Source organism: Odontesthes bonariensis, chromosome 16 (assembly GCF_027942865.1).
Source record: "Odontesthes bonariensis isolate fOdoBon6 chromosome 16, fOdoBon6.hap1, whole genome shotgun sequence".
Classification (NCBI taxonomy): Eukaryota; Metazoa; Chordata; class Actinopteri; order Atheriniformes; family Atherinopsidae; genus Odontesthes; species Odontesthes bonariensis.
The window spans coordinates 11,357,229-11,382,174 of NC_134521.1; the positions used below are offsets into that span (position 1 = coordinate 11,357,229).

Genomic DNA, 24,946 nt, shown 5'->3' on the forward strand with positions numbered 1-24,946 from the left:
TGTAAGCGTATCTGTATTGGTGGGAATGCCTCCCCTTGGCACCCGTACAGGCCTCTAGTCCAAAGGTGGACAGGTGACAAGACCCCAAGCCATCACTGCCTCCAGGAAAAAAAAATAGAAAAGAAAGGCAGAAAGAATTAGAAAACCAGTAATACAACATTTTAACTAGTTATGTGATACAGCTCAGGACTTATACAATCTTCATGATACAGCCATGACCCCCGATCCTGAATTAACATCCCACTGAGCTGCTAATTTTACCACAATGAGATGTTGAATCTTATCAGCATCTATTTGACCTCATTGCTGAGGACATTGTGCCCATAGTGTTCCTTAGATGTCCCTCAGTGGTATGTGTCTAACAAGCTGATTAGCTTTGTCTTGACATTGCAGCTTAAATCCAATGCCAGGTAACCAGAAGTTAAATCTGGCTCCTGGCTCCTGGCCATTCCTCCACCTGGATTCTCTTTTATGCTCTAATGTCAAATCTCCTGAGATTTCTCTTTTCTATTCATGCTAAATGTATTGCGACATAGAGTATGTTATGCTTTGAAACCCCTCTTTCAAACACAAACAGATCAGACTGTATTCAGATTGGAGCAAAAAAACATTATAACAATGTTTCCAAAAGGGATAGAAATGTTCAATTTCTAGGATGCTTTACAAGCTGTATTAGATATGGTGTTAAGTAAGGCTTGTATCAAATCAGAGCTGAAATATCATGAAATATCAGGTCATTAAATAAGGTAATTTTTTTCCTTTAATGGAACAATTTGTTAGCAAGCAACAAGCCCAATAAAGGGCCTAATACTGACATTGGCTAATCAGTAGCTAAATGAAATACTCGGATGTTATTGGCCCATTGCAGTTGAGCCACTGAAAATAAGGAAAAGCCAGATTATGTAATGATCCCACACTGTCCTTATCTGTCAACTGTTGGTCAGTTATTGGATAACCTGTACCAAATTCATGAGGATAGATAATACAACACATTTGCAGAAATAGCTGTCGTACAAGCATATCAACACTGTTACAGGATGAATTGCTTGTCTTTATAAGAAATAAAGCCTTAAGAAACAAACCAATTTGACTAGAATGCCCTCAATAAGACACGGTTCTTACCTGGAGCAGTTTTTCTACACAAGAGCCATGTCGAAGTTGGCGTCAGTCATTAAATAGTACCATTTAAATTCCAAGTGGATTAAGAGTACTGAAGAACACAGCAGGAGCACTTATGTCTGGACTTTCATTGTGGAAAAAAATGTAATCCAAATGTCATGTGAGGTTGAAAAACAAAAATAATCAAATTATCTCCTCTTCTGTCCAAGTTCCTGAAAAATAATACAAAAAATTAAAGATCTCCACATTTCCTGTGGGTTAGTCTTGCTTTACTTTTTGCTGACCTGGTTTGGGACTGAGATCCATCCCAAACCAAAGGTGGGTTAGAGGAGGTGCAAACTGCTGCAGAGTTCGGACTGGTAAAAATAGACTAGAAGAGCACTGAGGAGAGAACTAGTGAGTGAGGCAAAAGAAAGAGTGGGAACGAGTGACAAGCTTTGACTTCTCATCCTTCTTTAGCGTCTTATCCATACTTGTGTGGGAAGAGCAGGTGTGTGTGTTGTGGGGGAGGGTGGAGGGATAGGAAGGAGAAAGTAGAAGCACACCTACTCCGTATGCCCCATTATGTAGGTGGAAATTTAGCACCGTAAGGATTACATGCAAAGTGTAAGATGCCTTACACTTTGAGTGTTGATTAGTTAATTTTAATGGTCAGACCAGCAGTTGATAGAACCTATAAAGATTATCCTTTTTTTCCCACTTATTTCAAGTCAAGGGAACACGACACATCTCAGAACTGCAAAATGAAAAATTAGTCCCTCAGATGACGTCCTAGTCCAGTGGCATAACATGAATGAGAGGTGACAAACCCCTGGATCCGTTTTTAAACTCTAATGGACATTTAAGTGACAGAATTAGGCACATGTCTTTGCTTCTGCAGTTCAACTCCTTCTGAAACCTTCACGCTTGCTCTTTGCAGTTGTTATAGTCATCTTAAAAGAGCTAAAGATGGCAACTGAAAAGAGAGCTAAAGCGTCCCTCACACAAGAGTAACATGGGTCTTCAGCACACTGAACCTCACTGCAAAGCAGAAAATGATTATGCAAAAAATGGTAGATTATGCAAAACTATCACTGATGTGTTCACATTATGAGGCTCCATGCACCTCCAGTCCAGAGTTCAACACGAGCACCTCACATATGTGCAAAGCTAATAAAGACAAGAGAGCTATATTCGCTGGAGCACAGGGCTGTAAATACCTTCTGTGTTACATGTAGCAGGCTACTGAAAGTCACTCTTGATGCTGCAGCTGTGGAAAAAGAAAGATTTTCACAAATGGTTATCAAACACTCACTTTTGTGAGGACAGTTTGGTTCTTTTTGTCCTGCATTACACATTGATTGGGGACTTGTTGAAGTAATCAGATTAGTCAGGTGAGGCCTTGCTCAACTGATCTCTTGCATGCAAGCCTCTTAGTGAAATGATTGACAGCACTGACAGAGATCACAAGGTCAAATGCCCAACTCGGCCCACAACAGGGGCCCGCGATACTGACAGGAGGCTGTAAGCACTTGTGATTTGTTACGTGTTCATTTAGCAGACGGTATCTTACCGGAATATTCTGAGTCACATGACTTGAAAAGCTAGCAGTGTGATGTGAAAGTTTTTAATCCCACCTCTCCCAGAAAACTTTACTTTACCGTTTGTCAAATTTAATTAATATATTATTGAAGAAGATTGTTGCATGAGCTTTGAAGAAGCTTAGGTCATTTGCGTCCACCCTGACCCAAATTAATCAATCAGGGGAATTGATTTGGCAGCCTCCCTCAATAAAATCCCTCACTCTTTCCAGGATGTCCAGATCAATGCTGTGTAGAAAAGCAGGGAATCTTCTCTAAAGGGCATTTGAGAGTGTTATTTTGGATGTGTAATCCCGAACAGTGCAATGGAAGACCTTCCGTCATTGTCTGCAAACACTGGCCTAATAGAGCTCTGACTGCGTGTTGTTGGCCCAGACAATTCCCAGGAGGATCAAAGTTGTGCACGCAGCACAAGGTTGGTTAATTGATTCAATTAAAAATTGATACAGCACCTTTTCAAAAGAAAACAAAAAAAAAAGTAAGAAAATACAGAACGCAGCAAATTAAGTACTATATACAACTGTAAAAAAAAAAAAAAAAAAAAGGTAATTTATTAAATCTATTTATTGTTCTTTTAGGAAATATTTCCTTATATTTAATGTCCTTAACATGTGGCTAAGAAAGCTGTGACAGAGGCAATTCCCACCGCTGCCTTTTGGAACTGATGAGACCAACTGATGAAATTTTCAGTTCATCAAGAGCCTCTTTGGCCATATATTATGTTTTTGTTACATTATTTGTAACAAATTTGGACTACAGGTAGCCAGTTTAACAGGAGTTAAACTCTCAATGTGACCTACATTGCTGTGATAGGTTTGCATTGTCTGAAATAAATAAGAAAGGCTATCTTTGGAAAAAAAAAAGGAAAAAAACATTATTATTAAACATGGCACAAATATCAATGTTGCCCATAACATAATTCACGATCATACCATCCCAGATCATGTATTGTATCATGTGTAGATCCGTCTTCAGTTCATTCTGAAGCAGGAAGTGTTGATTTGTCAGATCAGACGATGATTCTACACTGGCTTAAGTTAATGTCGTAAAATGACTGTTTTATTATTATTATTATTATTATTATTATTATTGTTGTCTAGTTTAAACTTTGTTTACAGACAGACAAAAAAAATCATAAAACACCCAAATTATTTGAAGTTTTACACATTTTATTTAATAACTGTTGAACTTTGTTCTCAGTTCTTTCTTCACCAGATGATATTACTGATGTGTTGCCCAATAACTAATAAATATAAGGGGGTTTTGGCATTAAATACATTTTTCAATAACAATAATATGTCACATTTTCAACACTGGTATGATGTCTGTGTGGTGATGGTGACATAATTAAATAAATGAATTACATGTCACTATATTTAATTCAGAATTATGTCTGTATCATTGATAATATGTCATAATGACACTATATTTAAATTAATTTAGAATCATATTTACCCAGCAACATGTTCCAGCTATGGAAGCCCAGAGCAGACTTGATACGTATAAACTTTTTTTTTCATGGTTTCATATGTGTTTATATGTATTTCTGGCAAAGGTGTAGCCATTTTTACCCCCCTTTCATTGAAAACTGAATAAAGTAGCTTATGAATCAAGCATGGAATGTGGAGCGTTTGTGTAACGATTTTGCTTGTGAAAATGTACAAAGCAAATCCTGCTGGTGTGACAAGTGTTGCAGGACGTGTGCTGCCACCTGCCTTTATTTATGTGGTGCTACTGTCCACTGCATTCATATGGGGGAAATTTTGGGTAAGAAAATTTTATATAAATATGAACGAATTTATAAATGTATATATAATTAATATAAATATAAAAATGTGATCGAGATATATGTGAGTAAAAATGAATATAAATATGAAAGAATTTATAAATGTATATATAATTAATATAAATATAAAAATGTGACCCACAAATAAATGTATATATGTATATAAATATACATACATTTGTAAATATATTTTCGAGATTTTAAAATAAATATGCTTGACTTTGTGTGTGCAGTCTGCATTTGTGGATCCATTTTTGCTCTCGTGTCCATGGAGTGATTTTGACACACTCCTACTGTGCTGCAAGATGCACAAACAAATGCATGCCGATTTGAATGTGAACAGCGGCACAGCCCTCTATTCACGGAGCATCCACCAGATGGCAGTGTGCAAGGCACAGGGCAATGGCAGTGCCTAGCAGTCCAAGACAGAGGCTTTGGACGATCAATATGGAGTCGACAAGTGGAACAACTGGATGGGTATGACTAGCAGTTTAATCATTTATAACTTTTCCTAAATCCCTTTTGCTAGGCAGAATGAAAGGTAAAATGTATTAAACTTATTAGTCCAGGGTATTCTTCATTAAGACTGGTCTGGAGCTAGCATTGACGTAGATAGAATCAGAGTAGATAGAACCAAGAGAATCTTTGATAGATTCCGATTCAGGTTCTAGGTCAGTGGGAGAAAGCATTCCGACAACAGAATAGCTATTGATGCTAGCGGAGCTGCTATGACTAGCGTCATTGATCATACGTTCTGAACATTTAGATAACAAATATCACACAATGAACATCAGCTGCACTATGTTATAAGCTGCAGGTTTCAAAGCATGAGAAAAAAAATTGCGGGTTATAGTATACATTACATTACATTTTACCTTTCATTCTGCCTAGCCAAAGGGATTTAGGAAAAGTTATAAATGATTAAACTACTAGTCATACCCATCCAGTTGTTCCACTTGTCAACTCCATATTGATCGTCCAAAGCCTCTGTCTTGAGCCGCTTTCGGACAGAGTAGTTATAGGAACGCAGTTATCAGAACTGTCCTACTCAAATTTTGTTCTGATAACTGTCCTTCTGTTTCAGTCTGCATTCGCACATGAGTCGGGACCTGATAGGGACTGATGCGCCGCGCGCAGCCGTCTGCGTCAGTGACGTGTTACATTAGCCGTTTAGCGCCACATTCAACAACAAAACAAAACAGAACCCGGTAAAATTATATATTATATTTATATACATATATACATTTATTTGTGGGTCACATTTTTATATTTATATTAATTATATATACATTTATAAATTCTTTCATATTTATATAAATTTTTTCGACCCAAAATTTCCCCCATAGTCCAAAGCTTCTTGGACTGCTAGGCACTGCCATTGCCCTGTGCCTTGCACAATGCCATCTGGTGGATGCTCCGTGAATAGAGGGCTGTGCCGCTGTTCACATTCAAATCGGCATGCATTTGTTTGTGCATCTTGCAGCACAGTAGGAGTGTGTCAAAATTACGCCATGGACACGAGAGCAAAAAATGGATCCACAAATGCAGACTGCCAGACTGCACACACATCAAGCATATTTATTTTAAAATCTCGAAAATATATTTACAAATGTATATATATTTATATACATATATACATTTATTTGTGGGTCACATTTTTATATTTATATTAATTATATATACATTTATAAATTATTTCATATTTATATTCATTTTTACTCACATATATCTCGATCAAATTTTTATATTTATATTAATTATATATACATTTATAAATTATTTCATATTTATATTCATTTTTACTCACATATATCTCGATCACATTTTTATATTTATATTAATTAAATATACATTTATAAATTCGTTCATATTTATATAAATTTTTTTTACCCAAAATTTCCCCCATATCGCAGGACGTGTGCTGCCACCTGCCTTTATTTATCTGGTGCTGCTCCCATCTGTCTTTGTTATGTGGTACTGCATCTGTGGTTCTCCTGGTGTATGATTACCCACTGTAACTTGCGCTCTCTTGTTTACAACATGAATAGTCAAGTATACCAACACCACTGTGTCCTCGTTCATGAAACAACAAGCATTTAAAGAATGAAATCAAGTTTTACACACACCAATCATGCCGTTATCGTTTTCTCGAGGTAACGAGTTATTTATCTCGTTATCTCGAGAAAACGATAACGGCACCTCTCGTGCATCATTCGGTAACCATGGAGACGGCCTGGTCCCCTCAGCTGGTCACTGATGAAGTTGACTCTATCAGCAGGATCACTGAGGTGTAAACGCCTATTGAGCTGCAGTCGAGCCGGCTGACCCCGGCTACTTTATTCAGTTTTCAATGAAAGGTGGGTAAAAATGGCTACACCCTTGCCAGAAATACATATAAACACACATAAACAGGGACGGACTGGGGAGAAAAAGTGGCCTCAAAAACCATCGGTAAATTAACTCGTTATCTCAAGAAAACGATCATTGTTTTCTCGAGATAACGACATAATTATCTCGTTATCTCGAGAAAACCATCAGAAAATAGTTTATACGCACCACGTCTGCTCTGGGCTTCCGTATCCAGCTGAGTAGCTCTCCTCATTTGGTTTTAAAGGTGCTGCAGCGACCTCTTGTGGCTGCCAGCATCCCCTAAAGTGAACCAGATTTGGATAGTTTTGCATATTTTCAATAAGTTGGGCAATTGAAGACTAATAAAGAGGTGAAGACTATAACAATGATGCTATTTCAAACAGGTGGTATCAACAGGTGATTGAGATCATGATTTGGTGCAAAATCAGCCTCCTTTCAAGGCTGAGTGTTCGAGGAGCAATGGGGAGCGGAGGATATCCAGCTTATCAACAAACGTGTGATAAATTTATTGAACTACTGAAAACAATGTTCCTGAAAGATGAGAAAGGATTTGCAAGTCTACCATTCAAAGACTGTGGAGCAATTCCAGTGTATTAAAGAGCAAAGGCACAAGCCTGAGTCACCAGCGATCCCCCTCAGATGGCACTGCATCATGAAACGTCATTCATCAGTAGCTGAAAAGGGATTACTGCGGGAAAGCTTTGTCAAGCACTACAATGTCAGCTTACGTTTCATCTGAAAACTTCCCTGTGCAAAAAAGAAGCCTCACCCTTTCTCTGAGCTCTGAGGCATCCGTGCAGATGGATCCCAGGATGCAGGTTTTCCCAGCAGAACAGAAGTGTTGCTCACTTCACCTGTCAGTGGTTTTAATGCCGACATTAAGCCAGACCATGATCACCACACATATATGTATACATATTTTTTTTATTCACCCATTACAGTGTGATAACATGATTTAACATTAGGGGTTGGACAGTTTTTTTTAAGGCAGCCCTAATTATGGTCCCATTAATGACAGAATGCTTTATCAAACAAACAGAGTTTGACGAAAAGCAGCTTTTTTCCCATCACTTGGGTCACGGGACTGTATATGTACGTATGCCTCTTGTGCACTATCACAAATGTTATTACTGAGGCTTTTAATCAAGAGCCTTATCAATCTATCAATGTGCAGACGTTGATTCCACATGAGAGTGCAGGACTGTTTCTGCTGGCACACAAAACTGACAGATTGCAGTCGCCGCAGACTTATCAGCTGTCAGAAATACTGGGTCACATTCACGTCTATTTAGATGTTTTTGTTTGCACTTGATGATTCATCGTTTTGTTTGGGGCTTTTGTGATTAGTTGCAAGAGATCCACGCGCAGTGAGAACGGCTTATTCAACTGAATCTGTGGTTTTGGCCACAGCCAACAATGTGTTAAAGGTGCGCTTGATTAAATCTACACATTGAGTCAGTAATCAAGGTAAGTACCTCTGCGTGATGCTGCAGGATGCTCTTGGGTCAGACCCACACTCGGTTCCAGTGAGCTCACCATATCAATAAACAAGCCACTGCAGCACACTACTCAAAAAGGTCTTTAATGGGGTGTTTACTGTGTGCCAATCTCATCTCCATGATAGCAGCAAACAGCAGGGGGTGGAACAAAGAGGGGAGGAGCTCAGTGCACAAAACATTTCCCGTTTCATCTATAAAATTAAGATTAGCCTAAACATTGGTGCATTTTACTATCAGGGGATCATTCTCAGTCAGGAGCGCTGCTGCAACATGCCATTCACAGAACTGCTGGCCCTCTTTGGGGGATTAGGTGTTGCTTTTTACCTGCTGAAACTCACCTGGAGATGTTGGAGTGGAATCAGAGAATTTGTCTTGTCAGAGTTTTGGCATGTGGACTTAAGGACATTTGGACAATGGGCAGGTAAAGTCAGTTATATACTTTGTGTTGTCTTACTGGCTACATTCAATAAAGAAAATAAAACATTCAAAACAAAATTTAGTGAGGTGTCCAGTTAACGCATGCCATGATTTTGTGATTCATTTTTACCATGCCTGATGGACATTTGAACCTTACTCTGACTATGTATTGAGGTTTATGGTGAGGGTTAAGACTCTGTTTTAAGCTGTGGTAGAGAAAACCTCTTTTTACCTTTGTGCATCTGGTTCGATGAAGACTTGATAAGTTGTTCAAATTCCTACTTGATGGGGTATTTCCTTCCAGTTGTATCCAAACATTGCAGTGCACTTTTTTTTTTCTCTTTAGTCTTCCCACTTTTCTCCCAAACAGGAGGTCTAACCATTTAGATTCTGAGAACCAGGCGAGTAACTTTTGAACCTTAATCCAGTCTTTCTGGTCAACTGTTTACCTCAGTTTAATATTTTGGGTCCTTTGAGCAATAAAGCAGCTTGAAATCTAGAATTCTATCAGGTGTTTGTGAAACTGGGTTCTTCGAACAGCAAACCGAGCAAAATCCCTAAAATCATGCTTTTATATTTGTGAAAATTTGGTACTTAATTGTAAAAGAACAGCCAATCTTTGTATAAAGTGTTTTAATAATAAAAAAAAGCTGTTTGTCTGACATGTCTGTGCACTGTCCTTTGTGCAGTTGTAACTGGAGCTACATCTGGCATTGGTAAGGCCTATGCCAGTGAGGTGAGTCTCAATTTCCTCTCAAGAAAATGGTCTTTCACCTTTTTTTTTTTTTTTACATTTTCACAGTTAAGAATTAAAAGAACAGTTTAATTACGTCATTGTGTGTTTTTTCTTTTAAAAACTGATTCACCTGAAAGCTGAGGGCAGTCGCACAACCTGTCTGTCTGCATGTCTTCCCTTAGCTTGCACGGAGAGGTCTGGATGTAGTTTTGATTGGCAGATCTGATTATAAGCTCCGAATGGTTGCCAAGGAGATAGGTGAGTCCCGTACAGGTTAATCTGGTGTGCTCAGAGGTTGTGTCCTTGCTGCAGTAAACACATTAGTCTTACCTGGCGTGCAACTGCACAGCAGAAATGATTTACACGTTCTCTCGTCTTCCTCAGAGAATAAGTTTGGACGAAAGACTCGCGCCATCCAAGTGGACTTCACTGATGGCTACTGCGTCTACCCTGCTATAGCCAAGGAACTTCAAGGCCTGGAGATTGGAATTCTGGGTAAAAGAGCAAAAGCACACTTAAGTACTTCTTTTTAAAAAATATATATACGCGTTAGATATTCATAATACTCATGTTGGTGAGCTATTCTCTTCGATCCTAAAAAAGAGACTTTAGGTTAACCTCAGTTGTCTGAGCAAATAGTTTCCATTTTGCATTTGTAGAGTCAACAGATACTCTAAATGTTTGTCATGGTGTTTTGGTGAGTAAACCTAAACTGTAAGAGCAACAATAAATGAGAAATAATGATCTCAGTACAGACCTGGTTGCTCCCCGTCTTTGTCCTGTTGTGCTCTTGGTTAGCTTATAAGAGCCATGTTGTTGAAGGAGTTGGGGAGAAACATGGAGCTTATTCATCTGTGATCACCACTACACAAACTAGAATCAACTCTGATGTCAGTTCAGCAGAATAGACGTGATACTTAACCAGTTGTCGTTTGTGTCTTTGCAAACCGTACAGTCAACAACGTGGGAATGACCTGCACTGAACACTTTGCCTATTTTCTGGAAATCCCAGATACTGAACAGGTGGGCTCCTTTTTTCAGAATGTCATTGGTTTCATGGTTTATTCATACGGATTCAGGCTATTATTGGGCAGGTTGGTCGAGTGGGTTTTAAATCTGTGTTCATTCTGAACAGAGAATCACTCAGATGATCAACTGTAACATGCTGTCTGTCCCTCAGGTGAGTACACCACCTGACTGTTTTTCATCCTTATCTGCTCTCACCGGTACACACCACTGCGTATAAAGATTTCTAATCATGATGATCTCATGCCGTTTTAACTCAGATGACCAGACTGGTTCTTCCAGACATGGTGGAAAGGTACTGACACAGAAATCATCTATTAGCAGTGATTATAAAGATGAGAATACTGGATGAATTAATGGTTGTTTGGCTTTCATCGCCTGCTCAGAGGGACAGGACTGATAATAAATATCTCATCTGAGATGGGTGCCCGTCCACAGCCTTTGTTAGCCCTGTATTCTGCCTCCAAGGTATGTCCTTATTCTGAATAGGGGGCTGAATACTTATTTGCATGCACATATCTAAACTTCTCCTGGCTTCAACCTAATGATGTTCACCAACTGCTCTGCTTGTTTTCTCTCTTACTGCAGGCTTTTGTATCATATTTCTCCCAGTGCCTGTGTGCTGAGTACAAGTCAAAAGGAATTACTGTTCAGGTAAACAACACATGTGGTGTTTCAGCACAAGTTCATGCTTGAGTCACATTATGACCTAAATTGCCAAAGCAAAATAATTCTTTGAGCCAAGAATTTGAATCAAAAGGTTTAAAAAAAAAAAAAAAAAAAAAAAAAAAAAAACAAGTGATGTGAAGGGAAAGAGGACATGGGGATCTCCAAAAATGGATATCAAGTTCTCATAGTCAGAGCTCTGAAGCAGATGCATAAACATTCAAAGCAAAAATGCTTCAATTTTCACAGATGGATGATTACTCTGAACCGTCAAACTTTGTCCCACCAATCTGCAGTAATGAGCTTCTCCAGAACAGCTGCCTAGCGCTCTGATAACTTCAATAAGTGATGCCATCAAAGCAGGAAAAGTCTGTGGAAAGATAGCAAAGTGTTTTGAGGTGGCATTTTTGTCCTGCAACTAAACTAAAAAAAATAAATTGGATTTAACAGGAATGGTGAGGGTCAAGTTGAGACTTACAGGGTGAAGGCAAGAGCTGTTTCAAGAGAACAGATTCTTGTAAATAGCCAAAATGGTCGATCAAAACTGAAAAAAAAAAAAAAAAAAAAAAAAAAAAAAAAAAAAAAAAAATCCTGCCAGGTTTATTCACTCCCAGCTGCACCAATATGAGAACTTTTCTTGCTTCTAAATGAACTCTTAACAGGCCTGCTGCCTTTTGACAAAATGTTCTATGGACTGATGAAGTAAAAACCGTTTTTTAACCAACAGACAGATTTTTTTTTAATCAGAAGATAATCTCTGGCTCTGACTAATGTACATAGAAGCATCTATCATGCTAAAAGATGAAATATCTTTCTCAATGTGGCAAGGAGCGGAGTAAAGGATGAAATTGTTAGAGCCAACAACGCCACCTGGGGACTTGCACCCCAGGAAATGACAACTGAAACCTAATTGTTATAAGGACGCAGGGTCGTGACTGAGGAGGCAGAGACAGTAAAGTAAAGAAAATATATTTATTGAAAATAATATTTATGAATAAAACTTTAAGTAAAACTGCTGCGAAGAAACGAAAGAAGGTTAAACACAAGACGAATTTAATAAGGTGTTTTTAATGACAAAGCTAAAAGGCTGGCTATAACATTAAAAGTCAAATGACTAAACAACATTAAAATCAGTGGGCTGAGGTCTCAGGGGGAGGCATGCTACCGGACGTGTGTCTCCTTAAGCTGGGGTGCAACACTACAATTGTAAAGCCACCACAAACACACTAAAAGTGCCCCAGTGTACTCGCATGCGAAAACGGAAGTGAGGTCCTCACCACAGTGCCTCGCCTCCCACCTGATGACACCCAGGCCTCACTGAAACTCAAAAAAAAGGAAAAGTTAACAAACCTAATAATCAAATCAATAATCAACCTAAAAGACAAAGAACTACTCAAGTAAAACAAGAGAAGAACCAACCAAACACTGCACAGCAGAGCTGTACAAACAAATTAACAAAGTAGCACAACAGAACAGAACAACAGGTAAAAACAAAGTAATAAAGACCCAGCACAGCAGCAAGTGAACCTACAAAGACAAAACACATATTAGTAGGACAAAGGATCGCACCAACATGATGATGAAACAGGGACCCTACTCACCACCTGAATTAGGTCACCACACAAGCTCAGCAAGAGGCTGAAGGGAGCCATTTTGAGGCTTTATATACAGGAATGGGGAGGAGCCAAAGGAGGTGCTTACAGGTTGACTTGGGTTGTGTTTAAGACCTATAGGTCCACTACAAGATATGTAAGAAATGTGAAATTTAGAACTTTGTGCCTTTATATCAGATTGTCTTTTAATTACTGAGTTCTTCACAGGAACATTTTCATTGAAGACAGAGAGGTGTCTCCTCTTCAGGAGAGTAGCTGAATCATTGGTTTATCCACTTTCCATACTTTGAGACTCGTGATATTTCCCAACACATCTGCAGCAGTGACAGCTGGAAGTGTGGAAAACATCACACACATAATGACACCAGACTAAAATAAACACTTCTATTTGACTTTAAGCTGTTGTTTTCAAGTTTCATCTGTTCTTACCTTGTCCTCAGTGCGTGGCCCCCCTCATGGTGTCCACCAACATGACACACAACATGCAGGTCAACAGGTTGGTGAAGAGTGCCTCAGGGTTTGTCCGTGAAGCTGTGAACACTGTGGGCCTCTCCGGCCACACCAGCGGCTGTTTGTCCCACGCACTGCAGGTCAGAGCGCCGGCAGACTGCGATCTGCTTTCAAACTGCAAGCTGCAGAACTTTAACTTTTCCCTTTGCCCAACATCTTACAGAGTGCTGCTCTCGCGTTGTTCTTTCCGGACTGGCTTCGCACGTCGACGTTCTTCATCGAAAAACTGAGAAATCTTTCAAACACACGAAAATACGAAAGAAGAGTGTGTGAGGAAAAGGAGAGGCTCAGTTCAAAGGAGGAGTAATAATTTTCTTCACATGGACATTATAACAGAGTATCTGTCTGTGCCACCTCTGCATCCAACTATTTATGTGAACACTATTGTATTTTGAACATTTATTTATTTTCAGACAAAAAAAACTGGTTTAGTAACTTGAAACATCAACAGAAAGGTAGTTTTCCTCTCCACTTCTTCCACAATTATCAATATGAAAATGTAAGGAACCTGTATTCATTGCTTTGATCCAATGTTAAATATATTTTTGATTTAATTTAAAATGTGACAGTTGTAAAGATGACAAGACACAATGAATGTGTTGTACAGCATATTTATTCCTCTCAGATGGATTTGTGTACATAAATATCGAGCAGGAACCCTTTAAAGCTTTCTCTTTGAGCAGCCGAGTTGGGTCAGATGCTTTTTAGTAACAACGAACAAAACACTGAAACCTGCAAGGGTTGAATGTGACATCTTTCTTTGGTTAGGTGGGTCCGGTCTCAGACGGGATTGTTACTCGATACACTATCAGTTTAACCCTTTCTGGGGCACTTTTACAGTTCGTCTTCTGAGGCACAAATCTCCAACGCATAACTTCATATAAACACAAACAACAGAGCATCAGACGCCGCTCAGCATTCTCAGGTCACATGTGCAAATTAGTTCCCTTTGTGTAAATGGAGCAGAAAGACACAAAGCAGCAAAACGGAGGCAAGCTTGTGTAAGTGCATGAAGAAGTCGGGAGTCTTTGGATTCCTTGGTCCAACCACACAGAGATGTGATAAAGGAGCAGAAAGCGAGCGGCGATGAATAGGAAGGAATTAAAGAGGTTTTTTTTTCAACAAAAAAAACAACGCAGTCTTTTTCAATGTCGTTGGTGAAACTAGACGTAGAAATGTTCCTGCGCAGTGTTGTTGCTCAGAGATGAACTGCGTACTTCTTCTTCTGTGGTGTGTGACATGTTTCTTTCTGCGAGAGGCAGATGTGTCAATGCAAAACGGAAAAAAAAAAAGTTTCATCAACATACCATGATATTTCTCAGCTCAACCACAACTCTACTTCAAGTATATAAAATTAGGAAAGTATCCTATTTGAATGCGAAAGCTTCAAGTGGCACCTGATTGAGTTTCTTTTTAAACAACAGAAGAAGAAAAAACCCCAGGAGGTTAAAGTACTAAATACTGTACAGTAACGTTCTCTCTTTTAAAATTAGGTGTTCTTTTGTTTGTACTTACATTTAAATAAACAGTGTATGATATCAAATGATACCTAATGAACAAGACCCATGACTGCACATGCTCAGAGTTCAGTGTATGTGACTGGGGTGACGCCGTGAATCAAGAGTGTTGGCCCTAAACCGTTGGTCACCGCCTCCAGCTGAGCTAAGTACTGCTGCGACAGGCTGTGACGCGCAGGAGGCCGAGGTAAATACAGGAAGCGAACAGCAGCTTGTGAGCTGTGCAACACCAACATGCTGTGTACTGCAGACAAGTAGTCCTCTGACAAAGCCGGCATGGGCTCTGCGGAGCGCTCCCCCTCTGGCAGAGAGTGGTGCTGCACCACAGAGTCCCAAGGCACAACCTTAATGGAGGCCCTGATTCTCAGATTCCTCAGCAGCTCTCGAAACGTCTCTTCATTCACCACCCAGCCCTGGTCGCAGGAGCCTGTCTGCACATTCAGGAAGATTCTCATTCTTGCATTGCGCCATTTGTTGGACATGTTAAGCACGCAGGCCATCTGCAGCAGGAAGAGGCTGCACACGTCCTCATAGTCGTGGCAGCCCGGCTGGAGTAGGTTGAGAGGCCACACATCTATAGTCCGCTCCGATCCATCGACTTTACTATCTTTATCTTCTCCCTGCAGCTGGAAGAAGTATCGGCCAAGGCACACATTTTTATTCATTTTAATGGCATCAGAAATGATGCCAACATACTCCTCCGGTGATAGCCATCGTGGGCTCTCAATATGTCGAACAGGGGGGAAATGGGCCTGCAACGAAGGTAGGTCAACCCCAAAATTATATTCCCCTTCGCTGCCTTGTTTCTCCGATGAGGGACAGAAGGCAGAATCTTGTAGGAAAAAGTCATCAGGGGTACAGCTGTCATAGAAACCCAAAATCAGCATGTTGGGCTTCATGCCACCTGATAGAGAGACACACAGAACCAGAGCAACAAGGATCAGATTAACGGTGTGCAGACAACGCAGCATCATTTAGTCTTTATGTGGGAAAAGAATGAAGGAAAAAGCAAGAGTTTACCGAGGCCTGTTATGCGCAGCAGGTGCTGTGTTCCTTGTCTAACCGAGTGGGAGAGCGTCAGGTCTACAAAGGCCTTTACTCCGAGTTTATCAACAAGGCTCAGCCAGAAGTTGTACTGCTGCTGGACTGGGTCTGATGGCAGGGTGTCTGCAACACAGAGAGGGCGGGAAGCAAGAATCAATAACAGCTCCTTTCCAAACCAAACTTTTAAGAAGCCCATCATCTTCATCACTCTAATCCTGTGTAGTTTTACTACGGAAACACTGACTGCTACGATCGAGCTAACCATTGCTTCGGAGCTTAGAAATCCAGTTTTCTGTGACGGTGTGAGTATTAATAAAAAAACAAACAAACAGCTAAATTAAAGTTGTTACGCTTCTCCCTCTTGGTTTTACTAGTTGTTTTTTTTTAACTTTTCACCGGTTATATCACATTCACAGGTTTTATTCTACAAATTACATCATGCTGACGTTGAGGTTTATCAGGTAAAGTCCAATAAAACTGCTAAATTATAAAGTACAAAGCTCCTGCATCATCAGTTTTTATTGACACGAATAAGCGAATAATTCTGGCTGTTTTTCTACACGTTTACTTTTGAGGTCACAGCAGGTGGTGGTTGTGCAATGACCTGCATTACATATAAAAGTGTTCCTTTTGTCACCCCCATGTAAGCTAATGAGGTAGACCCATGGATGTATTATATTAACTGGATAAGGGACTGCAAAATGGCCGCCATTGATTTCAATGGAGTTGCTCGCCTGGCGCATACGCCGGAAAAGTTTCTGACTTCCGGGTTTACTTCCGCGTAATGCGGCCCATAGAGCATGCGCAGTAGATGCTTTGGGGCTTCCCATCATGCCCCGGGGCGATGAGGACGTGCCCGTACGTACACATAACAGTGCACGTACACAGCTGTGATGTCACGCTGGGAAAAGAGACTTTTCTGGCCGTTAGAAAACTTTTTGTCGGATAAAAAGACTTAAAAATATAGAGTACAAAGATTAGTAAATACAGTTACAACTGGAGGCGTCCTGTGAACAGTTTTACAGGCATCTCTTTTAATATTGCGGTCTATGGGACAAATGCTTTTTGGGCCACAGGGGATTTGTTTGTTGCAATACCACGATTGGCCACTGGGAAAAAATTGGTGTGCGGGTTGAGAGGCGGCGACGGGTGTGGGTGAACCTCATCAGTAGCCATGAAGCAGAATTACAACTGAAGTTTTGATCAGTTTAAAATATTTTGTTCTTCTAAATGTATAAAAGCTTTTTTTTTTTTTTTTTTAAAGTTTTGATGACGTCTTTGTGGCCTCTTCAACGTGTCAACAGATTCATGTGTGTGGCTGTATTTTCACAGATATTTGTTTTTATGACAGGTAACTGTAGGAGGAACCAAAGTACAATGTGCCCAATTCTTTTGTGTTACTTTAAATGAGTAGATTGCACCTCAGAGTAAAACTCTGACATGTGTGCAATGTGTCATCCACACCACTGGGGAGCAGTTAGGCTGAGGGAGGGAGCATAAATCAAGGAATATGTGAGCTGCTCCCTGGGTCCTTAAGGCTAATCACACCTATAAAAAGTAATAAATCAATTCATGTAAATAAAGAAATATTACAGTTTGAAGAGGATGTTCACTTTTATAGGCCTAACCTTTTTTCATTCTGAGGCTATCAAGCTACAGAGAAAATAAGTTATCAATAAAGAAAGCTGACGCAGATTAAAAGGGAAAGCACCCAAGGAGACTTGGTGATGAGTCATGATGATGGTGTATCTAGGATTCCAGTCATGTACAGCATCTTAACTTCCTGTTCATCCAGTTCATTTGCTGTTGAACTGAATGTTAAAATCCATCACGTGCTGATTCATAAGCTTAGTAACATACATCAAGGCGCTTAACCTAAAGATATATTCCACGTGGCAACCAGACAGTGAAGCACCTACACAACTTCCGTCACAAATACACAAGAAGAGTGAGTTTAAAGGCCGACGCAGAACTAAAATAGAACTGAAGTCTTTTAAGCCTTTGGACGAACGGAAAAGGAATCACATCATGGCAATTTTCAGTAATGGGTGGAACCAAAGAGGAAATAACTCAACGGTAATAATTTAATAGTGTTAGATGCAGATGGCCATAACAGATGACCCACTTAGCTTTACCCAGATCTCCCAGCTGCACGTGACCCAGCACAAACAGTCCTCCCTTCTTCAGCTGGTTCACAAACAGGATGAGCTGACAGGAGGAGCGCGGGTTGGACACCATCAGCAACACCTGCGGCCGCCAGAACTTCACATGGTCTTTCCTCACATCTAGCATCAACAGATACTTCCGTACCTAAAACAGCAGCGGACAAACGTAAACAGCACCGCTGAAAAATCGCGGTCTGATTGTGCGTATGTGAGCGCATCCACGCGTGTCCTGTGTACCTGGTGGAAAATGAGCGCCTGGCTGATGTAGCCCCAACTGCTGGTGGGCGATCTGTAGTGGAGGAAAAGCAGCAGCACCAACAGCAGGACTATGCTGCCTGATGAGTACATGGGATTAATGACGAACATCATGACCACACAGCTGACAATCCCCAGCAGGCAGGTGTGCCAGGAGAAGAGCTGGAAGGTCGGTCTGCGAAGCACAAAGGGACAAAAATAAAAAGTGAGAGGGAGACCGCTGAAGGATAACTGAGGCAGAAAGAGGAAACAGATATTACTTTCACGCTTAAAAAACATGATGTTGTAAAGCTGAATGTTTGTTTAATTCAATCTATTAATCATTTGCATCAGTGGTCAGACCATGACTCATCATCAATTTAAAAGTGAAATGTCATCACATCAAATGCTTTCTTTTGTCCAACCGATCTAATAATCTCAGAAAGATGCTAAATCTGATACATCTTTTTAGATGAAAGGTGTAATTCAGTACCTGGGACCAATGTTAAAGTCAGTTTCCCTGCTGTTTTCAGAGCCAGTCTTAAATCATTTTGATCTCTCTGCCTTTCTAAAGCCGAGTTTTTGGGTTGGGATTAACCTCAGACACCCAATAAGAAGCTCTCAAGAGGAAAAAAGGGATGCTGTCATAATAGAGACCCTTTAAAAACTAAGGTTTTTTTTCACAGAGAGAACCTTTAACGGCAATAAATCTTACCTAAAATTTGGTGCTGATGCCCACTCAAGAGCCAAACAGGCCAGGTCAACTGCAGCGTAGGCAAGCAAGTAGAACACAGTCACCAGACCAGCCACAGCATTGAGCTGCCCTGCAAACACTACACACTGAGACACAAACAAATCCTGAATTAGGAAACCAGTTCCAGTTCTAAAAATGACAGAACTGTACAATGCAGCAACTCACCTGTGCTAAGCCCCAAGTGTACAGCACCGACACCCATGGATTCCCAGAGCGGGACGTGATGGCGGCTGGGGCTAAAGGCAAACCTACGAGGAAAAGAGAAGACTCAGAAAAATCATTCAATGTCAAAGTCAAAGCCAAGTTTATTTGTATAGCACATTTCATGTCCAAAACAATTCAAAGTGCTTTACATAAATAAATGCATTGCAGCAGGGAGTGGAAGAAGCATTAAAAATACATAAAAGAATAAGAGAAACAAATAAAATAATTTTAATGAATTTAAATTAAAAGATATCGTGCCGATTTCATGCATAGACACATGAGAAAAGAAATGTTTTAAACAGGATTTAAAAATGTCTCCATTTGGTGAAAGTTTAATCTCCACTGGCAGTTTGTTCCACTTGTTTGCAGCATAACAGCTAAATGCTGCTTCTCCATGTTTAGTCTGGACTCTGGACTGGACCAGCTGACCTGAGTCCTTGGATCTAAGACCTCTGCTGGGTTTATATTCTCTGAACACATCACAGATATATTTTGGGCCTAAACCATTCTGAGATTTGTAAACCATCAGCAGGCTTTTAAAATGTATTCTGTGACTGACTGGAAGCCAGAGTAAAGATTTTAAAGCTGCTGTGATGTGTTCAGATCTCTTAGTCCGGGTTAAAACTCTAGCAGCAGCGTTCTGGATGAGCTGCAGATGTTTAATGCTCTTTTTGGGAAGTCCAGTTAAAAGAGCATTACAGTGATCGATGCAGAAGTAAGAAACAGATCTTAAAAATAACCTTTCGTGCCTTACCAAACAGGTGGTCCAGAGCGAGTGCGTGGAGAATGCGAGACGCTCCGATCATGGCGCACATTGCAGATGACAGAGCGGCGCAGTATATCCCGATAGTGACGAATGGCGGCCACAAGTTGATTCGCTGCAGGAACCCATAATCCTGAATCAAAAGGGTCCTCAAGAAAAGAAAACAATTAAAATTTATGGGACTTTTCATAATCGATTACAAGCCATGCTACTTAACCGAGTGCTGATCTAAGCACTGCTGTCAAACATGAGATTACAAGCGGGTTCAGACCTGTCACAGGTGGCGCTGACCAGGATTAAGAGAAGGACGTAGGCTGTGAAGGTGTAAAAGACGGCTATGATGGTGCCTTTAGGGATGGAAACGCTCGGAGTCTTCAGCTCACCTTCAAACACGTGTGGGGTAAGAGCAAATATCAGCACATTTATATATTTATGGTTTGGACACTTTGTGAAAATCCATGATACGAACACATTTCAACAATACAAATCAAAATCTTGCTTTTCAAATACACTTAAAGTATCATTAGTAAATCAATTTTCCAACAAAAATCACATATACGTGTGTGAAGAGCAAACACCTCAAAGTAAGTGTATATTATGACAGCGTGCTGTAACCTGACATGTTGGCACCGGCCATGATCCCAGTGCAGCTGGTGAACATGACGGCAAACACGGTGGCGAAAGACATGACAGTGTTGGTGCTGTAGTCCAAGGAATAATCAGCTAGAGCAAAAAAAAAAAAAAAAAAAAAAAGAGAAAGAGAATTAGCTCATGACAATCTTTTCATATCCTCACTAACATCAAAACTCACAGCGCAGGTTGTTCTTCAGCGTGGTGGAGCTGAAGCCGGTGTAGCTGGCGTTGTAGTGGAGAGTCTGGTTACCAGGACCCGGGTGGGAGATGACAAATGTCTGAGCTTTGACCGCTACAGAACTAATGAAGATGGACAGCAGCGATGCAGTGACCACCAGCAGGATGACGAAGGCAGTGCGAGAGTAGATGTGTGCGCCCACCAGACACACGATCAGACACAGCAGGAGGATCACCGAGGAGTACAGAACTGTGTACCAGTAACCCTGGGGAAGCACGTGCACCCCCTCGGAAACAGAAGACTCTGGAAAACAGGAAGAAAACGTGAGCAGCGGGGACGAGTCATGAATGAATTTAATTAGCTCGCAAGAACAAAAGGTCCTTACCAGGATCTGCTCCAAATACATCAAGTATGGCTTCCACAAGACCCAGAACATACCCGCCGCATGCAAAGACTTTCGCCAGGAAGAACATCAAACCGATGCTTCCTCCAAACTCAGGCCCCAAAGACCGGCTTATCATGTCTGGTCCCATTTATGTTAAGGACGATTTATCAGCTGTAAATGATGAAACTGTAAACCCTAAATGAGTCAAATTCATCATTTAATATTCCAAATTCAGTAAGGATACAGTAGGCTCCACCAGCCTGTATGGCACCGTTGGTGGAAATGGCGCAGATAGACAGGATGGTGAGAGATACGATGGTGTAGGCGACAATCAGCATCAGCAGACCCTGCAGCAGCCCCGCATGACCAACCACGAACCCTGCAGAGGAAGATCACACCACTGAGTCACTTCAGCACAATGACTCAGTTATACTGTAAATGCATTACAACAAACATCCACAGTTACAACCCAGAGCAGCTTTTATTCCTCTGAAGTCTTCACCTGTTCTCAGAAACAATACGATGCTGAACATGGAGAGGATGGTTGGCACCATCACCCCAAAAAAGGTGTTGAGTCTTCGAGGGTCCTGAGTCGGTGTTTCAGAGCCGGATTCTGGGGTGGGGTCCGACTCTGTGCCGCATGGAGCTGCGGTCACAGTTAGACCACAAACCCCCGAGGTGATCAGAGGGGTGTGTTCGTTCGACATGGCTGGTGAAAAGAGCCACAGATTAGCCTGCTGGCCCTGTGAAGAAAGGTCAGGAGGAAAAAAACAGAGATGCTATGACAGAACTGAATTTGCTGCATAGTGGGAAAAAGCTCATTTTGAATTTGACAAAAGCAAAAATAAATGAAAGACACAAGGTCTTTTGGAAGTTAAGCTGGGGAAAAGTTTACCACTTTGTAAGAGTCCATTTGAAATATACAGTACAAAATATCCTTAAAGGATTGAGAGAATCAGGAGATCTCCACGGCAAAGTCACAAGGCTGAAAACCCATACTGCCTGACTTTGAGTCGCCCTTTGAATACCCCGAGGCAACACTGTATCAAAAACAGAGATGATTATGTTAGAAATCTCTGCATGGGCAAAGGAACACCGATGAAACCCCCATCAGCGATCACGGCTCACAGCTGCATCCATAAATAGGTCAAAAAGAATATCTACCGCACAAAGATAGCATGTATAGGAAAACGATCCAGAGACACTGGAAGCTGCATCCTCTGCTCACAGAGAGGATTCGGCACAAATGCAGCACAGTTTTAAACACGCCACTGATTTCGTGGACATGACATTTAAAATTAACACATACCTTTTAAAATACAATTAAATCACTCAGTTTCAGCATTAAATTCAATGCATTCTGTATGAAATCAAGGCTTTAAATTGAATGCAAACCATCACATTTTGTATTTTAAGTACATGCTAAGTACGAAGCACTAAGTTTTGGATCAGTTTATTCAGATTTGGACTTGGCTGCATTGTAAATTCTGAACCCTGTCCCATCAACAGGGTGGACAGAACAATAGAAAGTGGAGCAGCATCTTCCCTATCAATGCAATGATAAACGGGACATTACAAACAAACCATCGCAGAGATGTTGGATTGAACAGCAACAGATTATATATCTGTACCAAATGTATGAGCCACTGGGTGTAACTGTATTTCTCAAACACTACTGTCCTTTTTTTAAAAACCTGAACACATATAGATAAGAAGAAAGTCTTTGATTTAAAGGGTGCCACCCTGGATGAAATCCAGTTTTGGGTACTATTAGCCTGTATGGAACATTTCTCTCTTCATTTAAAAGACACAGACAGATTTGTGTTCACGTCCTCTTTTCACTCCTTGGAGACCGTCCTAAAAACAAAGACATTCCCGTGCACAAAAGCACATGTCCTGCACCATCTTATGAGCACTTATTCACTCAGATACGGTTGTTTTGCTGGGCTTTTATGAGTGAGAATGACACTGAATATTCCACTGCCCCAACAGAGAGAATCTGTGCGTCCAGCCTGTATGTCACACTTCTTCATAAAAACTGCTGCTCACACTTGAGGTTGGTATTTGCAGTCAGCTGATTCACAGCCGCCTGTTTGTTTTACATGCAGCTCAGAACAAAGAGGAGACATCTGAGCTGAGCAGAGAGCCTCTCTCTGTGTGCAGATGGCCTCACTGTCCTTTCGCTCTCAGCCTTCTTCCTCAAGGGCGCAGCTTTCATCGCTGGAGCAGGTGAACCTCTGCCAGTTTTTTTCAGCTACACGAATCACATGGTGAGAAACCCAAAGCAGAACAGGATGAAGCATAATCGAGCAAAGGGGCCATTACTGCTCACTGATGCTCACACCGAGCCACAGGCAACAGAGCTGAGACTACAAACTAATTACTCTCTATATGGTTCATAAACATCCACTAATTTATCAAGCCTGATGCTCAGACTGGAGGATGTGCAGCTGGTGTCTTTAACAGATGCAAAACAAAGTGGGGGACGCTCTTAACCCCAGCATGACCTAAAATATGAACGAGTTTCCTCTGCAAAGTGAGAGCTACATACAGAGATCAATATCAGTTTGTTTTTCAGTTCCTCTTTTGCTGTTTTGACCCTCGTTGCACGCTACAGGAGACAGTGACACACTGAAGTTGCTACAGTCCGTGGTGAGCCGTTTAATATCCGCTGAGGCCCTCAAGGATCCTACTTCAGATGAACAAGGACCCAAAACAAATCGCTCCATTCACAAATACACTACATGCGCGTGGAGCAACTGCGCCATAGAAAAAGTTTACGTTCTTTAAGGGGCTAAATGGTGATAAAGCGGATACATCCCACACCTGCCGCTTGGTTTGGGGTGTCTGTTTACGCTTTAGAACTGAAGGTCAGGAAGTTTCCCCGCCGCGCCGCTGGATCGTCTGGCTGCAACAAAACAACGCAGCTGATCCAAGGCGCAAAGGAGGGTCATTCAAACTGCAACATCCCTGATGTTTGCATCCCTCAGATGTTTCATTTCCCCCGCGGAAACACAGCGCAACCGACAAGCTTACCTCGCTGAGCCCGTCCACTCAGTGCCACACACTTCCTGCTTGACAAATGTTTATTCTGTGGGTGTCCGCTCAGGCTGGGTGCTCCAGCGCGCTTCGGCTCAGTGGAGAAAACGTCCCGGAACAGATGCTGCTGACAGCCAGATGTGACCACAACAAGCACGTTGAACAAGGCTGACAGAGTGTGAGGAAGATGTGCTGCACGATATCAACACATCAGCCAAGGCACGCCTCGTTTCCCCTGTTATTTGCTCCAAAGTGTCACGAGACGGTGGACAAGACCCATGTGACTTCAAAAAGGGGAGGGCAAAAACATCCCAAATATGAGAAAAGGTACTGCTGGCCTGGAATAACCACGCCCCCTGGTGTGCAGACCTATCACACGTGACCTCATTTGTGATTCATAGATAACTGAACCGACAACATTATTAGCAGCGATTTCACACGTTTATTCAACAACTAATTTGATAAGAAACAATTCATGCAAAAACACTGTGAGCACCACACTGATATAAACTTATATTCACTGTGGCAGTGGACTGTAATGGCATTGGTTACCACTAGGGGTAACCATACGAGGACATGGCGCCTCAATCTCTTTTTAAGCAGAAAGTGAGATATCACGATCAAGCCCAGGCTGGATTTATTCATTTGGCCATAAGCTTAATATCCTTAGCATCAAAATGTCAGAGGCAACGCTAAGAAATAAGAAAA

At 41.1% G+C, this 24,946-nt stretch overlaps 2 protein-coding genes across 4 annotated transcripts; one reads left to right on the forward strand and one right to left on the reverse strand.

Annotated features, from left to right (window-relative positions):
• Positions 1 to 8,567: 8,567 nt before the first annotated feature.
• On the forward strand, positions 8,568 to 14,868 carry hsd20b2 (hydroxysteroid (20-beta) dehydrogenase 2). Its single transcript, XM_075487858.1, has 11 exons — positions 8,568 to 8,775; positions 9,461 to 9,507; positions 9,690 to 9,765; positions 9,892 to 10,002; positions 10,463 to 10,530; positions 10,643 to 10,687; positions 10,794 to 10,828; positions 10,920 to 11,001; positions 11,122 to 11,187; positions 13,253 to 13,402; positions 13,486 to 14,868. Exons 1-11 carry the CDS (start codon positions 8,625 to 8,627, stop codon positions 13,627 to 13,629), a joined length of 975 nt encoding a protein of 324 aa, XP_075343973.1. The 5' UTR covers positions 8,568 to 8,624; the 3' UTR covers positions 13,630 to 14,868.
• Positions 13,918 to 24,502, reverse strand: slc12a9 (solute carrier family 12 member 9). Of its 3 annotated transcripts, none has more exons than XM_075487844.1 (14): positions 24,236 to 24,498; positions 21,702 to 21,908; positions 21,444 to 21,578; positions 21,200 to 21,337; positions 20,815 to 21,117; positions 20,619 to 20,726; positions 20,275 to 20,386; positions 19,995 to 20,152; positions 19,202 to 19,284; positions 18,998 to 19,122; positions 18,286 to 18,478; positions 18,019 to 18,193; positions 15,860 to 16,006; positions 13,918 to 15,743 (listed from the first exon to the last, which is right to left on the reverse strand). In XM_075487844.1, the coding sequence occupies exons 2-14, from the start codon at positions 21,904 to 21,906 to the stop codon at positions 14,902 to 14,904; spliced, it is 2,724 nt and encodes a 907-aa protein (XP_075343959.1). In that variant the 5' UTR covers positions 21,907 to 21,908; positions 24,236 to 24,498; the 3' UTR covers positions 13,918 to 14,901. The 3 variants fall into 3 exon arrangements, with proteins under 3 accessions (XP_075343959.1, XP_075343958.1, XP_075343960.1); XM_075487843.1 differs by having other exon boundaries at positions 21,702 to 21,942; XM_075487845.1 differs by lacking the exon at positions 13,918 to 15,743 and having other exon boundaries at positions 15,866 to 16,006; positions 18,009 to 18,193; positions 21,702 to 21,942; positions 24,236 to 24,502.
• Positions 24,503 to 24,946: the final 444 nt, after the last annotated feature.